Consider the following 17,631-nt stretch of genomic DNA (forward strand, 5'->3'; position numbering starts at 1 on the left):
AGAATTAAATACAAGGAAGATTCCCTTCCCAACAGGCTAAGATATTTATAAATCTTTTATACATGACACTATAATACCAGTGATATTTTAGGTACTTGTTCCACTTCTTCTACAGACTTTTAAATTCTTGTACAAGGAATGAGTCATTCAGCATTTATTTTAGTGGAAATGTGAACATCAAATGCTGTATCAGGTAAAAAAATAAAAATACTGGTTTTCAATTCCCTTATTATATCCTTGAATAACTTGTTATGGGTTTGTTCTAAAGAATCTGTACAGTTGAATCAAGAAACATACCCGTACAATGAGAATCCATTTGATCAGGGAGAGACCAAATCCACAGATTGCACCATACCTTCCAGCTATGGTATTTGTTATACAGAAGGATAAACAAAATCCAATCCAGTTGAAAATAAATGCCACTATAAAATAAAAGAAACAGTAGCTGCTGTTAATCTGTATAGCTAAGCAAACAGACTTAACAGTAATTTCACTTTTAAACTGCTACAGACACGCTTACACAGTCAGTTAATTCTCTTCCGGTAATTCAGGCTTTCAGAGGTTGACTTTGAACCCAGACATTCCCCATGGTAGAGTCACTTAGTGACAAAGCAAATGGTAAACAGGCTGGAACCTACTACTTTACACAAGAGAAAATTCCAACATAAAAGAAAGTATTATACTGCAATAGACACCTAACCAGATTATACTGGACAAAGAAAAGTAAATTCACTAAAAGGACTATAACATACAAGATTTGGATTAAAACAAAGACCAAAAACCCTTTCTACACTTTTATAACCAAAAATATAGTTATATGCACACATACGTGCATGTATCGTGGCTGCATATTAAGCTTTATCCAGTTTGGATCAAACAGAATAAAAACATCCATTCTTGCTCCAAAAACTTATTATAGATACAAAGGTAAGTTGAGAAGATGATGTTTCATGGGTCTCTTTTAGATCTATATTCATACCTTCTCTTTTAGATCTCTATTCATAAGACATAGGAAGCCTTGGAAGTTTTACACAGAAGTTAAAAAAAATATCAATGAACAAACAGGACATTGAGCATAACTTGCACTATTGTTTTAATTAACACTTTTACACAGCCCCCAGTTTAACAAATTAAAGTCTCATATCTGCATATGTACTCAGCAATCAGCATTGTCTGTATTAACGTCAGGTTGCATGCATTACATCAGAGTGTGAGAATTCACAATTAGGGGAATGGCCCAGCTTGGGAATCAGTGAGGGCATCCAAAAAGAAAACCACCAAACAGAAGAGCTGCAGGAACTGGTAGAAGAAGGTAACTCAGGAATTCTGGAGAGAACATGACAGCGGAAAATTGAAAACATTAGGGAACTCCACAGTAAACACAAGAATTACAGAGGAGGGAAAGAAGAATGGAAGAGGGGCAGAGGGGAACAAAACCCCTGCCCAGAAGTCCTTAATGTTTTAAATCCCAAACTTAGCTATATAAAATTCAGACATTAAATTCTCAGAGGAAAAATGAGTCTGTCTCTTCAGTTAAAGTTTGAACACACAACTAGGAACAGAAAATTGCTCAATATTTTTCTTTAATTAAAGCATTTTGAAATATAAAACCCCACTATTTTTATACTTTAAAACTTTCTTACAATTCTTACAATAATCTACATGAAGATGCAATGATATGCTCACAAATACAAAATTAGGTCTGTAAAACTGCAGTAGGATTCCACAAACTTTAAACACACTGAAGTTCCAAAAGTTTTGGAAGGCTTCACGTCAAAATAGTCATTTAGTACAAAGTGGAAAAACATCTTGCATAGGTCAAAGACATGGGTAATAGATGGTGACAACAAGAATTCTTACCTTTATACTAATTACTAATCTAAAAGGACCCCAAAAAACAAAATTTAAAAAAATCCCCACAACTTTGAACAGATGCTGCTCGGCATCTGCAGAGGAGAAAAACAAAACCAATCCAACCCCCACTAAAAAAAAAACCTGCAGAACAACATTGTGACCCAGAACATTAACCTATCCTTCCAAGACACATTTGCATTTTAGAGAGCCTAGATAAACTGTTTTGATTTCCCTATTTTAAACAAGCTCTCCAAATCCACCATCCTTTAATAGTAACAGATTTCAAAAGCTCCTTATTCACTACATTCTCTGATCCTGCCTCAGCATAAGAGCTCACTACTCTTTCTCCCCACTACTCAAGCTACTAAGAGTGACTTTGATTATAGTTAGGCATATCTAAAGACAGGTATCTTACAAAGATTCTAATGGCCTATGAGGACTAGGGAAATTCTCAGAATATGTACAATTTTAACAGATTTTTTTTTAATTATCTCATTTGTAAATGCATTATAAAAATTAGAGATTTCCTAATCAAATATAAGAGGGGAAAAATTAGTTTTTATAATTAAAGTGGACCACTGACAATTTTACCCAACTTTCAACTTGAACTAAAGGAATATTCAAAATAGAATGCATAAGTCACTGAGTAAGTATTTGATGGATATTTAATATCAAGGTATTTGCTCAACTCTTGAAAGTAAAGGCATCAGCATTGTTCCAGTCTTGTTCATAGTAAGGATTTTTTCTCCCTAATAAGTCTGCTGTTCTATCAAATTACATAAGCAGCAAATACATGCAGGAAAGACATAAACCTTATAAAAGTTGCAAACTATGCAAGTCCACACATTCCAATAAAACTGAAGTACATACAGAAGAAAAATCTCATTATTTAAATTTTTATCTGTAACCATTTGATAGAAAACTTGAACAGTGAGGACCTAATAAAAAATCTGTGTCTTCAGCAGCACAAGGAACATGTTACTTCCATCACTCTAAAACACAGGCAATTAGGGAGATTCTCCCAACACTGCCTTGATGTTGCATCATTGTAACAAACTTAAGAAGGGCAAGAATAATGTCTACATGTTTTCCATCTTTCCCATTACTACACTCTTACATCCCACGTTCTGCTACTACTTTGAAAATCATTCTTTGTCTCAGTCTGGTTGCAAAATACAGTATTTGCTTTCAGAAATGCATCTTCTGAGCAGACAGTAATTCCTTCCAATTGCTTTCCTCTACATGAAGATCAGCCTCATTTGCCCATCTGTATATCTTTTTCCATCATGTGCATCCATGTGTATCTTCTGCCAGCCACACAAGCTCTGAGCTTTATAGCTGGCAAGAGTTACTGCAGTTAATTCCTGTCTCAACTTATTATTGCGATGAAAGTTCTTCATAATTTTCATCCCTATGTTGTCATAGATAAGCCACAATACAAGCTCCCCAATCAAGCTGAGGGAGAAAATAGGCCAGTGAAGGGAGTGACCAGTAAAAAGAATTATGCACTAATTTCTCTAGAATTACAAACTTCCTTCTCTGTCTACTAGAGACAATTAAGTTGTTGTACAAATTCCTTGCTGTAACAAATGCTATACTCCACTATTTTTCTGCATCCACTTACTCTGTGAAATGTAAATGACACTGCTCAGCTGTTCAAGAGATGACCTCACTCATACGTCATACAACATCAGCTTCCTGACATTGCTGCACAGACAATGTACTTGCCATGACACTAATAACATGCTATCAAAGTCATCCCTAAAACTGAGGGGGAAAATTTTGGTGAGTTGCCACAACCACATCATGACCCTAAAAAAGAATTCTTATCTTCTCCTTGCTCATTTTCTTCACACAGCTAGATTGTGTGCATCCTGTAGATCTCCACTGCCAATCAAACCACTGAGCAAGAATTGTTTTCTATCCCAAAAGTGATTAAATGCCTACTTGAGCCCAACTTTCAATTACTGTCAACTTTCTGTCAACACATTTCAGACATTTAGCCTAAACTCATGCTGACTGCACTGGCATCATGATTTCAGTATCTACTTTTAACACTCTAGCACCATGCAGAGAAGTGGGATTGATAAAAGTATGGTTTTTGAATTTTATAATTCCTGAGGTGATTACAAGAGGAAAAAGTCCATATAAATGTAATTGACATAGGAAGAATATAAGCTTTAGCATTATCTCATCAAGACAACAACTACGTGGGTCACAACGACCCACATAAGAAATGGGCCTTTGGGCAGAGGAGGGCTGGACTAAAGGTCTTTTTTAATAAAGAGTGTTTGTGATCCAATGCAGTCCCTACATTTTTGCTGTATTTCTCCTTAAGGTTTTCAGTAAAACAGCCCTAACCAAAACACAGAGTACAAGACTTTTGAGTTGTACATTTTGATATACATCAGATTAAACAATAAAGACAAGCACATTACATTGTGATTTTTCCTCAGCTGCTCCAGTACTTCATCTGCTAATCTTTTTAACTTAGCTTTTCACAACTACACATTAATCACTTAAGTTTTTAAGTATCATGAAAAGAAGCCAGTAAAACTGATCTGAAGCTCTGTGTTCCAAATTTTAGCCATGACTCAAGTCTGTAAAAACATTATAATGGCAACTACATATACAAAAAGCAACTTATGCTCAGTTATACCCTTTACTCCACAATTTGTTTGTTCATTTACTTACTATTTTAATATATAGCAAGCACCAATGAGCTTAATGCTTTATATCTGGCTTAGACTTACTAAGCATACTGCAATAATAAATAATCCTCTCCAGGTCTTCATGCCACTAGAATTGTACTCCTGCATAAAATTTGTTCCATTCTTTAATGGGATTTATATCGTTGCTCCATCCTAAGGGTTCACTTACAGACTGATGATGATCACCAGAAATGCTGGCTGCCAGTTCCCAGAGAAAATAGATAATTTTTTTTCTTAGTAATTAATGTTCAGAAACATTCTTTGGCAATTTAATCCTACTTCTTCATCACTCTTATTGCTATGCTTTTCTTACTACCCAACTAGAAGCTTCCTCATTCCAATTGTTTTGTATATCTAATGCATACAGAAAAACTATGTAAGTCAAATTGTTTCTACAGTAAGAAAAAAGTTAGGTGACTGTGTATAAAGGTCAGTCAGCCGGCCCTAATAACCAGAGAGAAATAAGAACTCAAAACAGTTTATCTACCAACATGTAAAAATTTAAATGAAGTAACTTCCCCTCTGCTTCTCTTACATGACCAAGGGAAACCTGGATAATATTTGTGATATAGACATACAGAAGTCAGGTTTCCTAAAGTTACACAGAGGAAGCCTCCCATGGGAATTTCAACCATGCTTACCATTCCTCAGGAAGCATACACAAGGAGACTGTGCTCACCCTGAGCTTGTGCTCCAACTCTGCCTTCCAACTTGGGTCCCCTTGAAACCCCAAAGTAGATATCCAAACTTGTGTGCAGTTTATTGACTGTTTGAGACACTTAACAGTTTTGAAAACTGTGTGAACCTTAATTCACAAAACTTTGTTATGGTTATTTTCTGTTCCAGTTTAATGTCTAGGACACTATGTACATTTATATTTCCCTGTAAAAACAGATTTTATTGTTGCAAGTTGTATACAGTGCTTAAATAGAATAGATGCTTAAAAAGGTTTGTCTCAGATTTTTGTATGAGAATTTAAGCTTTGGTTGTACTACTGAACACTTTTCTCTATTTTTATCTCCTTATTAACCTATCAGTGAAGTTCAAATTCATTTTCCTATATTGTAGGGACAACCCAAAACTCCCTTACATGGTTTCAAAGAATTCAGATAAGCTCCACAATTCCTCTTGGGGTCCACTGGAAAAAAGGCTGGTTCTAAAGCATTCCTTAAATATAAAGGAAAACCATATAAACCTTTTAATAACATCCAAAAGGACCTCCTTCAGATAATTTACCAGTATGAGTTTACCAGACATAATTCAAAAGACTTCCACTACAGGCAGATTAAGCATGAAAACCAAACCCATTGTTCATGACAGTTACTTGGTCTATCACAATTACAGCTGTGTTCAAATTGGAAAGATACAGTTCTTTTTGGTTGCGCATGCAAAAAAAAAATACTCTGAGAAATTCACTAACTTCCTCTGGCATTCTAGAAAATTTCTATCATGCTGTATAAGGCACAGCTGACTTAAACATAAAATAACAGAAACAGAAAATAACACATGAAGTGGTCTGGTAGCAATTTTTTTTTCCATGTTGCATTCATAGCAAAATGAATATATTAATTTCCCTCAAAATAAGAAGCTTGCAGACACCATTCCTGACCATTGGAGAGCAGATTCTTAGCTCACCAACATAACCACAGACTAAGGGCAACACCAATTTCCTGAAACATGGTTTCACCATATATTAGAAATAAAATGGGCTGGTGTTCCAATTTTTTTCACCAAGTTTCTGGATCAAGCTAAAAAATCCACCTCTTCCTGCAAAGAATTTCACTTCTTTAGTGTGTATTGTCTTATTCTGTTTAGTCCTGCTAAACAGAACTAAACATTATAGCTTAGATGGGAAACATATCTATATTTGGCAATGCACCTCTTAAAACAATCAGAACACCCCCAAAAATACAGATCTGGCCACTAGATGGCCTGGAGACAGCGATTTCATGCAACGTGGGCAGCTACCACTAGATGGTGGCTACATATCGCTAACTGACTGCAATGTGCAGGTAAGCTCAGTAAAAAGTTTATTTAGCTACACTTCACGAGAATAAAATAAAATTAAAGAATGCTAACTTACTCTTATACTTAAAACACAGCTCTCTGCCCCCGCTTCCATCCCCAAGATTTTCCAGTGCTGTACTTGACAGTCAGGGAGGAGGTAGGAGAGCACACTTGTAACAAGACATTTATTCACTCTCCTTTCACTAGAGAACAGCTCCTGATACAGCTCTCTTACATTTTTTTAACTATGTGAGAGAATTTGAGGCTGTGATCTGCCACCTCTACTTGCAGCATTTAAAAATATCCCACTCTGAAAAAAACCCCAAAAAATAGGCTTAATATAAATTTCATTTTAATTGCTGCTCTCCTATACCTATATACATCAACTTTCTGGAGACTTTTACAGGAATACACAATCCACATATAAAATATACCCTCATTATTTTAAGCTCATTTATAATTTACTTTGCCATTTTCCTAAGAAAAACTACTAAAAACTAATATCTCGGGTCTACTACTACCTATAACTGTTTTTGTGAACTCCTCATACTATGAGCACAAACAGCAAGTTTACCAATTTACCTATGTAACCATATATCCCTGTGTAACCAGTATCCATAATAACCAACACATTCCAATTAAATACACATTTGCATAAACACCTTACAATGTGTACACACATTTTATGCATTTCCTTCATAGGTAAGCAAAGTTTGCAATAAAATAGTCTCAGAACAATAATTAAAAATTATTATCTACAGAGTATTTTTGTCCAATGTGTAAGAGTACTGTTTTGTGCACTCAGACTCAGCTAAATATCTATTTGAAGAGAAGGTTGGCAATTTATCTAAGTACATACTTGCATCCTTGAAGGTGGATACCAGGTTCTGGGCATGCAATTTTGGACATCTGTGACTTAAAGGACTTAAGACATATTAAAGCCAACAATCCCCTTGGCCTCCTAGTGCAGTGCTAATGAAGGCCTGAAGCAAAATTTAAAAGGAAGAACAAGTTCACACAATAAAGGATCTAAACAGGTTAAATACAAAAAGTTATAAAAGATAGAAAAGGGAGAGGAAAATAAAGCAAAAAAGAAAAATTAAACCACACTTCCTTTTGCCCTCAAGAATATACTCTTTTTATGCTCCAACCACAGAAAGAGATCAGACTACAGATTTCACCTTCCTACTCTATAAACATCTTCACAGATTTGTTTTGTGAGGCAGACACATATATTTTTATCCCAAGATGCTAACACCGCATCACACACCAACATGAAAAAACCTTCTGTGAAAGGTGTACCCTGCATCTGCAACAGTTAAAGAGATTGCAAAAAAGATTACAGAAGAACTACTATGAAGCCTAGGTTAAAAGACATAATGGAGACTTCAGTAGATAATCAACCAGCTTTAATAATGATGAATTTTCAGCAGAACAGATATATCCTCAACACCAAACTTCCATCCAGGTTGCCAAACATTTATTTCAGAAAGAGAAAAAACGCTCAGAAATTCAAAAGAAATAAGTAATTGGTAAAACTAACACAGTTTCCTCATAGAAACAGCTTCTAGTTGCTAAATCTAACTTTGCTTAACGGAGTGCACAAGTTACAAGACATGCACAGTGTACACACAGTACATGGCAAAGAGCTACAGGAGGGCTGGTTGAAATCAGAGGTTACCTGAAGACAATGCACTTTTATATAAACAGTGGTTAGTTCAACCTGAAAATAAGTATGGTTGGATTTGCTCCAAAAATCAATCCATGGCTGTTTAATTCACTAAAATAACACCAGCAAATTCATACAGCCCACCACCTCTCTCAAATTTTTTCTAGTTAAAAATCAATTGCCAGATTTCTGTGAGCTGGCTTTTAATTCAAGTTGGTGGTCCAAATAGAAGATGATAGAATTTCCAGTGCTAGACTTTCAAGTATTTACTGTGATTTTGCTTTGTCCCCTTATCTGTAACAGATGCCACCAAAAAAAGGCAACATATTTGCGGAATCTGGAACAGGAAGTGTTTATATCTGAGCACAGGCAGAAAAATCTGTTCATTACAGTACATTAATGCAATTTATCACAGCTCTCTTTTATATTCCATAGGAAAAAGGTACAATTAAGATATACCTCAGTAGGTCTGGGATACAAGATAACTTACTGAAAAATGCCAACATGAAGATGCCATCATTGCCCACTCTAAGCTGATCTGCATCACTGAAATCATCCCGTGGTGGAAACTCTTCTTCCTGGATTTACAGGTTAGTGATAATTTAGTGAAAAGTTTAGAATAACTATCTATAGGATAAAGTATTAATCATGTTTCTAAAGCTAGAAGAAAATTGACATTTCTGCAACATGTCCACATAAAGGAAGTTTTTTAAAAAATAATTTATAACTATAAAACAAGTCTTATTTGTTGCTTATATTGACATAGCCCACATTTTCTGTAGAAGATATGCACACACTGTCTATTCATCTTAAATGAAGGTAGAATTATTTCAGATTAGTACTTTGACAATCAAAACCAACATAAATTTTATTAAAATGTAACTATATTGATATGTAGCCAAACTTTAAGTATTTTTTTGAAAATACATCACACAGTATGCTCTATATTTTCCTGCTGGAAAGGTCTTCTAATAATTTCCGTAATATAAAATAAGGTTAGTATCTTAAAATCAAGTGCTGATGCAATGGCACTGCACTAGCCAATTTTATAACCCACAGCAAAACATGCAAGGCAAAGAACACCTCCAGGGTCACTAGAGGGCGCGAGCACATTAAATGTGTCTAAAAGGCTTCTACACTCAAAAGGCACAGCACTTGAAGTCAAACAAAAGCAAACAGAGACATCAGTCAAAACGATCCAAAGATTTCTCCTATTGAATTAAAACGTTGGACTTTAAAATACTGAAAGTGAGAGCTGCTTTGTTTCTCAGCCCTCGATTTTCAACAGAACTTGTCAGGTATTATATATGCAGTTCTAGGCACAGGTGGAACATTGCTCCAGCTCTAGACTGGCAAACACAAAAGTTTTCACAAAGACAGCACTTCTTAAAGAGCCTGATTTAAACTAACACCAATTAAACACCATTTTTATACTTAGATGAGTAACATCAAAACAATGCAGGATGATACAAGTTAAATAATGTTGTCAGTAGCAGCAGTAGAATGGTCTAAACAGAAGCACAGGTAACATTCTTTTCCTAATTTTTCCTCCTATTACCATAATGTATTGGAACTGGCATAACAAATTTCTTATAAAAACAAATTAATCAAGAGAGATCAAGCAAAATTTACCTGGCTGTTCCACCCACAAGCACTTACTACAGAAATAATGTTTATGACTAAAAGGGCATTAAAAAACCACAGTGATCTAAAGTTCTGTCACAGGTTTTCCTTTGTCAATAGAGCAAAATAAATTATCAGGGTATGGCAATTAGGTTAAAAACATGCTCGAACAACTGCTGTACCAACTCAGAGCAGTCAGGTTCACCCTTAGTAATCTGGCCGTGAAATTCCAGCTGTGCTCTGTATTTCAGATTAATTAACCAAGACACTGTATCAGATAACTTACTTTAAAAACACTGCTATTCACACAGATGATTCCAATGAAAGCACAAAAAGCCAGTTAAACAACAATTCTAAGGGGATATATATAATTCAACTCAGGTACTCCTAAATTATCATCTTAAGTGATTAAGAAAGCATCAGTTTGTTTAGCTGAACTTTGCTACAGATACAAGACTGATGGAGAGGAAGGGAACAGGAAAGAAGGGCTGAAAAAGCATTAAAAAAAAGAGCTGTATTTGAATGTGTTTATCTCTGAAATGTATGCCATAAAACTTCCTTTTTCAAGTTAGACAAAAAAAAGGCATTTTCACAAGGTCTACAAAACCCCATACATAACAATTTTGGACTTTTTAAAAAATGTCTGCTAAATACTGTACTTCATACTGGCATTTCCAAAATAATTACTGAATTATGCTCCATGTAAAAGTTGCCTCAGAAAAGAGAAAATTTTGCTCAATGACAGTAAGAAATTTAGCAGAGGCCTCTCTCTGAGCCTTACACATGTGAGAAACACTGGTCAATAAATACAGCTCAGGAACAAGACAACAGATATTTGCAAGAAGCATGGTTGTATTAAGCATGAACAAATATTAATTTATCACACTCCATGTCAAAAAGGAAGATGAAACTGAGTTCTCTCTACTGTCTCAAAAAACCAGCATGAGTTTTTAAGATGAGTGTTTAAGAAATTAAATACTTAGAATACTAACAAATTAAATCGGCCCATATCCACATCATTTAGGATTTTGAGGTTTTATGAGCAGTCCTGCAGTCAGAAAACACTAACTGATCACTGCTCAAGCCCCACTAATACTAGCTGTCTTTCACTGCTCTCACTTGATGTGTTTGGTGTCAATTGCCATAGTCTTTCTTCAAACTATAATTGTTTGCCACCATGCATTGAGGAATGAAAATGGGCAATGAAGAACAACTGTTCTCTATGGTGATGCCTATAGTTAAACAGATTTTTACGAAATACTTCTGCTATATAATAACATTTTTATCAATGAGGTAATATATTTATATTTTTCTTTTTTATAAGAAGAATGTAAACACAACACACACAAACCTGTAAAATATGCAACACTGTTTCAGTATGTCATAGATTTTTGACAAATTTAGCCAAGTTAAGATGGACAGCATTTCTTGCTTTCTAAATAAGTTGACGTCTGTAGGAACAGAAAACTTACTGCTCCTATGACCAGCGAAATGTCTAAACAGCAAATTATATTATCAACATAAATGGCATGTCACAGAGTTATTTCTCTAAACAAAAGAGCATCAAATGATGCACAGCATCTATTGAAGTTGAATCTATTAAATCCCCATAAACTACAGTGCTCTCTGTAGTACTCTCCAAGAGGAGGACTGTTTTTTCTCCTCAATGTTTTTTAGCTTTTTTTCAAACTGAAATCTAGCATGGCATAAAGGGAGACAACAACCTTAATCAAGTAAAGAACCACTGAACTGATTTAACTCTTCCCAATGCAATGTTTACAGAGAAAAAACTTCTGAGGAAATGGTCAAATTACTTAATAAACCCCATAAATTATACCTTCAGTATACAAACCAATAGGGAGAAATTAATAATGGGGGGGGTAAAAGGCACAATTAACTCCAGAAGCATTTTTTTGCCAGCAGGAAAATTCATAGCAAAGTCTAAACTAGAGAGAACTATACCATACCTCTGGACGACTGAGGAATATTTCATCAAACAGACTCCTAGAATCCCTAAACTGGGCGTGCTAAGCATGTAAAAACAGAAAAACATAAGACAAATGCAACTGAAAAGCATTAAGTAAAAGCCATTCATTGCAACATACAAACAAAGTCATTAAACTGTTAGCAGCATTTTTGTCCATTTAAGTTGCCTTTTCAAAACTGACCTTGAGAATTTGAAAAAAAAAAGCCAGGATAACTAATGCCATCACTACTGATGACACAGGGCTAGTACAATTTTCTTTGATAAATGAGGTATCTCAGAGCATTTGAAAAGAGTACATGTTGTTACACAATCTATTCCTGCAAAATAAGCTAGACAAATTATAAAATTATTAAAAGTTTCAGTAAATGTTATGTTTGGATTTTTTATATTACCTGTTAATACAGGGCCTATGATAAAGTATTTCATATTATCACATTAAGGATCTTTTGAAGAGGCCTACATGTCTCAGGGGAAAAATATGAAAGCTGTATAATAAGTGTGCTGCCCTTCCATGGCATTTTCCTCTCTTTTGCTGAGTAGATTTGAACCTTCACTGCACACTTTGGAGCACACCATGAAAAATATCAGCTTCACACATAGCTCAAGGCAATATAAGGACATTTAGCTTTTTCCAGCTGTTCACATTATTGCAGTGAAGAGGCAATACAGCCTCATTTACAAGGAAGAAACCAGAAGCTTAGAACACAGCAGAGTTCACATTTTTAAGAGCACTAATTTCATAAGGCTGAAAATAAAAACTGAAAAACCTACATGTTACATGATTTGTCTATGTTTTGCAAAGTGCGTAACATGCAGGTCAGATAATGTCTGCAGCTGTCACTTATGAAAGTGAGAAAACAATTGAACTTTGCACTACTGTTACATAATTAAGCTACTTATCTGTTCTTCCATGAGTATTCAGAGCTAAATCCTTCCCCTAAAGATGGCAAACCACCACTCAAACTGTAACAAGAGTCTTCTTTCTTATTACAGCCATCTGCCACATTAAGACATCTTTGTTACACAGTCTTAGTCTATCTCAGTGTAAGTCCAGAGGTATTAAATAAGGTAGGGATTTTGTGGAAGTATCATGTGGTGAGATAATTAAAACTGCACTGGCACATCATTTTAATATTATCCACAAAGCTGAAACTCAGCTTCATTATTTCTTACTTTTTCCAACTTTGCAACCTTAATGCTGTTTCTCTAGAACAGCTTGTGTGTGTGCATGCATTTGCTTAAAAAAAGAAAAAAAAAAAAACAGAAGCAAACTGAGCAGAATTACTGATAAATTTGAGCTCTTCATCAGTCAGCAAGAATGTAACTTTCAGATACACTTCTGATACTAACTTAGTACTGCCATAAGTCTAGATAGAATCTTTCAGTCCATCTCTGCTTTGGGGGAATGGTAGTGTGTTCCTACTGATTTTTCATAAGTGAAATTCTTGTGGTGTCAGCACGTAGTTCTTGAATTTCAATCTCTCCTGTATGTTCTAGCAAAGCAGACTGTGAAAAAGTTTATTTCTCACTTGATCACTGCATTAAACTCTCTTGCCTCTAGATTTATTTTCCCTCCCTGGTCTTCTTTTATCACACACTAGCTTCTGTTCCTTTCCCAGCACTACATTTTGTCCCCACTTGGGTTTTTTCCTCCACCAATCTCAGTTAACCCTTTTCCCTGCTGTCTCATCTAATCTTTCTTCTCTGTCCATACCATTGCCTTACATTCATCCTTGCCTTTTCTTATTTCGACTTAGACTCTGATCCTTGCTAGAGTTACCTCCCTGCTAAATCAAAACCAGACTTCTCTTCCCACAACATGTAAAGCTCATTCATTGTCCTTCTTCCCCCCACCCACCACTGAAGAGAGCTGAATCTAGTGGCTTTTCCCTTCCCTTCTAACCAAAGGCTAAGAATAATAAAACTGCTTCAGGGCACACCAGAAATTGCTATTTCTCAGGACCAATGTTTTCACCAAAAGCAGTCAAGAGCAGCAATAAGGTGTATCTACTTTTAGCTCTGTAATTCTACTCTGATACAGAACATTTCAGAATGTTCTCTGGGAACAGCACATCTGAAGTCCCATTCCCTCCAGAGCTATAAGCAGCCTAAACCTTTTCATGCAAGACCATCTCCATGCATTTACAAAATCTGAAGCTGTATTTATCAACTGAGGAAATTCATTTTTCAAAAACCTGTGGTTTGACCAAAACCAGGCAGACTGCTTGAGGAAGGGCAAAAGATGTTTCTGTTACAGTGACCTAAACTTGTAAGAAAGAGTAAAATAAAAGTTTGAAATTACAAGAAAAAAAATACTTGCTCTGTTTTGGAGTTTTGTTTTGCTTAGCTTTATTCTGGAAATTGGCTGAACCTCAGGCTGAGTTGTCAAGGAGGATTACTTGTATGTCTGAAATTTGTGATTCATAGGGTTCTACATGTAAGAACAAGAATCTTGCGAGAGATGCATGTCCTGTCTGCAGTGTCACAGGTCCTCTACAAGTTAGGGTTTGTGTTTTTCATGCTCCAAATTCGTAATTTCAGAATAAGGGTTTCATTCAGACTGGTATTTCAGCAAAAGTTTTACTTAAGTGATAAGCAGGAAGGACAGACTACAAAGAATCCATGCTCCTGTTAGAGCAGACAAAATGTGACATTGGAGATCATCCCCTCACTGCTAAAATTTGGCAAGTCAAATGTCAGTGGTTTCCTACCAAATTCAGTCAAACAGCTTTGTGTGACATCATCACTGGTGATGTTACACAAACTTACTTTAACATTAGCTGTGCATACCTTAAAGTGAGTGTTGTGCACTGCAAGCACTGTGCAGCAGTCAACAAAGAACCTACCTCCTGCTGGGTGAGTAAAGGCTTTTTCCCACAAGCACACTGCAGACAGTAAGATTTTAAATGTATATCATATGTAATCACATTTGATCTCAAAGAGGAAATTTTAGTGAAAGCACTGGAAGCCTTTTTTGGATATAGTATATTATTGTCAATACTACCAAGCAGCAGAATTTCCACATTCCAGAACTTCAGAGAAAAGAAGAAACTTGCTTAAAAAACTAGCATTTACCACTAACTGCAGATACCAATCTTCTGAAATGAAGACTGTTTTCTTCATAAGATTAATTCTTACAAAACTAGAAATACTGAATATATGCCTACTAATTGTTTACCACAACTCACACAGGGGCTTTTTTAAGTACTTGGAGCATTTCTTTGAACTTCAGTATTTAAGTTTCCATAGATCAAACAACAGGAATTTTTCCTTTTAAAAGCTATCTACACGATTTGGGGTCATAACTCTTCCAGACTGTTGGAATTCTCCCTCCCTCTCTACAGGTAATTCTTTTGTTTTTACCATCCAAAACAGTACACAGTGATAACTCTACAAAGTAATGTTAGTAGAGGATACCTATTTAAGAGTTGACAAAATGCAGGATAAACTATTAAAACAAGGCAATATTTGGCTTTTAAAGCTGTTTAGACAGCTATGTCTTTCAAAATACTGAATACAAAGTGCTTCTTATAGTATTTACAAATAACTTACATCAGCTATATAAACCTAAACATTCAAAATATTTAAATCATCAGCCCACCATTATTATAGTAATGGGTCATAATATGGGCCCAATAGTTATAAGTAAGTAGCCTGACAGGTTTTGCAAAACAAATACAGTAGAACTGTATCACTTACTCGCTGGGCAACTTCAGCTGCAGCAGCTGCCATGGCCGCAGCTTTGGCCTTCTCTGCTTCATCGTATGTAGGAAGAGAGGTAGCTACACTGTATGGAGGCGGTACAGGATAAAACTCATTGTGTGTGTCTGTTCAAAATAAAGAAGTTATTTATTTTTAAACCAGAAAGATATTACAAATATTAACTTGCACATGCACATAATTATTTGCCTTTAAAGTATATTTTTTTACAGAGGCTAAAACTGAGGATATTTGCATTTTAAGTTCTTAAAAATACTTTTAAAATAAAAGCTTTTAACAGCTTGATAGTACTTTGAGCTGCTACCCAAGGCAGAAACTTTGACACAGATGCTGGCAAGAAGTCAACAAATTCATGAAGAAAGGAATCATATTTGGTCAGTTATATCCTCAAGCATTCCAACCAAATGCTTTTTACCCAATCATACAAGAGATATACACACAAAAATCTTAAAAAAAAAATGTTTTCAAATATCAGTATCAATCTGTTACTTCACTACAGTAACAGCCATGCTGTATTCTTATTAGTGTGGCCTTGTTGCCAACTCCAGTTGCTCTCTGAAAATCAGTTTTTCAAGATTTCAATTTCAACACGTTGTTTTAAAAATTGTTCCTTCCATCAAAATGGACCACAGATTTCACTCTTCTGTGTGTTAACAGCAAGACATCACCATATGAAATAGAATTATTAACAATATTAATTAAAAGTACTTAAAATATGCCATGAGTTTCCTCCTACAGCCAACATAGCTCATAAAAAGGCTGCTTACATGATAAAGATTTGTCAGCACAGGTCACATGGTCAACAGATTTGTCAGCACACCAACACAAGGATGTTATATATAGGGATAATTCCACACAGCTACATATTATACTTGCAAACACTGTCTCAAAGAACAGGGACAGGAAACTGTTCTTTTAACAAACATTTTAAAAAATTAGGTTGGCAGCTACTCCTAAAATATTTATTTGACACATGGGAGACACAAATCCATGCAGCTTTACTTAAACAGGAACTTTGATGTTAGCTGCTGTTAAGTCTCCCATAACCCCAAGAAAAGTCAATCTCCTAAGAAAGGGAGCGGTGAATAAATGGATAAAGAGACCCATTACTCATTTTTCATGAGAAGTTTTATCAAGAGTCTTTAAAGCGAAATTAATCTTTTCATGGCAATATTTTCACCAAACCATATCACACACTAAAGAAGTCTGAAGAGTTTTTTATAGAGGCAATGAAACTTGCTAATAGGTTGATAATGGAGCACTACTCAAAGATGCAGATTAAATGTGGAAATGAACTATAAGCAGACTTAAATAAAACCTATTAAACTAATTAATGAACATCCATTTAGTCTAGCTATTTGGAACAATCAGCATAATTTACAAGTGTGCTTCTTCTTCTGAACAAACCAAAGGGCTGCACATCAAAGGCCAGTTTCTTACTGCAATTGTGTGCACAGAAAAAAAATTACACGAGAGAATCAGACCACTTTGAACCAAGAGCTGATTCATACACGCTCATCCCTGACAAGCTGCTATGTGAGAAAAATACCTGAGGTTGCAGCTGCTTCCACAGCTATGCTACAGTAAGGAGGAGGGGAAGTATCTGCCTCAGGTAAGGCTGCTGGCTGCGGAGGCTGCGGAGTCTCTGCAGATGTCGAAGGCTGCTCAGTTGATGAAGACTCTGGGGGGTCATCCTCATTGTGAAGCTTAGGAGAAAAACACACACATTTCAGAGGCATTCAGGGAATACTTCCCATGACAACCTAATATTTGCAGAGACATGTTCAAAGAGGGACAAGATTACTCTCATCAACAAAACAAATCATTTACAAAATAGCATGCAACCACTTCAAGTAGTCCACCTAAATTCTTTTAAGCAATCAACAAAAGATTATCTTAACTGCCCTGCCTTTTTTTTTCCCCCCAGGAAAGGTTTTCTTCTCAGTGATTTTCAGGGAGTCATAAAAATCTGGAGTTTTCCATGTTTTTTATATGGCAAAACATTATTATATGAATATTTAACTACCATTCTATTTTTATTCTTACGTACAGTCATAAAA

General features: G+C 35.5%; 1 protein-coding gene across 2 annotated transcripts in view; it reads right to left on the bottom strand.

Moving 5' to 3' along the window:
* NDFIP2 (Nedd4 family interacting protein 2) overlaps nucleotides 1-17,631 on the bottom strand; it is a 44,882-nt gene that overhangs the window by 9,560 nt on the left and 17,691 nt on the right. The window contains exons 2-6 of one of the 2 annotated variants that reach the window (XM_031504915.3): nucleotides 17,121-17,277; nucleotides 15,551-15,678; nucleotides 11,832-11,891; nucleotides 8,732-8,819; nucleotides 298-422 (exon numbers count right to left, since the gene is read on the bottom strand). In XM_031504915.3, coding sequence (XP_031360775.1) covers nucleotides 298-422; nucleotides 8,732-8,819; nucleotides 11,832-11,891; nucleotides 15,551-15,678; nucleotides 17,121-17,277 — 558 coding nt within the window. The remainder of the gene's footprint in view (nucleotides 1-297; nucleotides 423-8,731; nucleotides 8,820-11,831; nucleotides 11,892-15,550; nucleotides 15,679-17,120; nucleotides 17,278-17,631) is intronic. The other variant, XM_021529382.3, reaches the window with a different exon arrangement.

The sequence above is a fragment of the Lonchura striata genome, chromosome 1 (genome assembly GCF_050655825.1).
Source record: "Lonchura striata isolate lonStrDom1 chromosome 1, ASM5065582v1, whole genome shotgun sequence".
In the NCBI taxonomy this organism is placed as follows: Eukaryota; Metazoa; Chordata; class Aves; order Passeriformes; family Estrildidae; genus Lonchura; species Lonchura striata.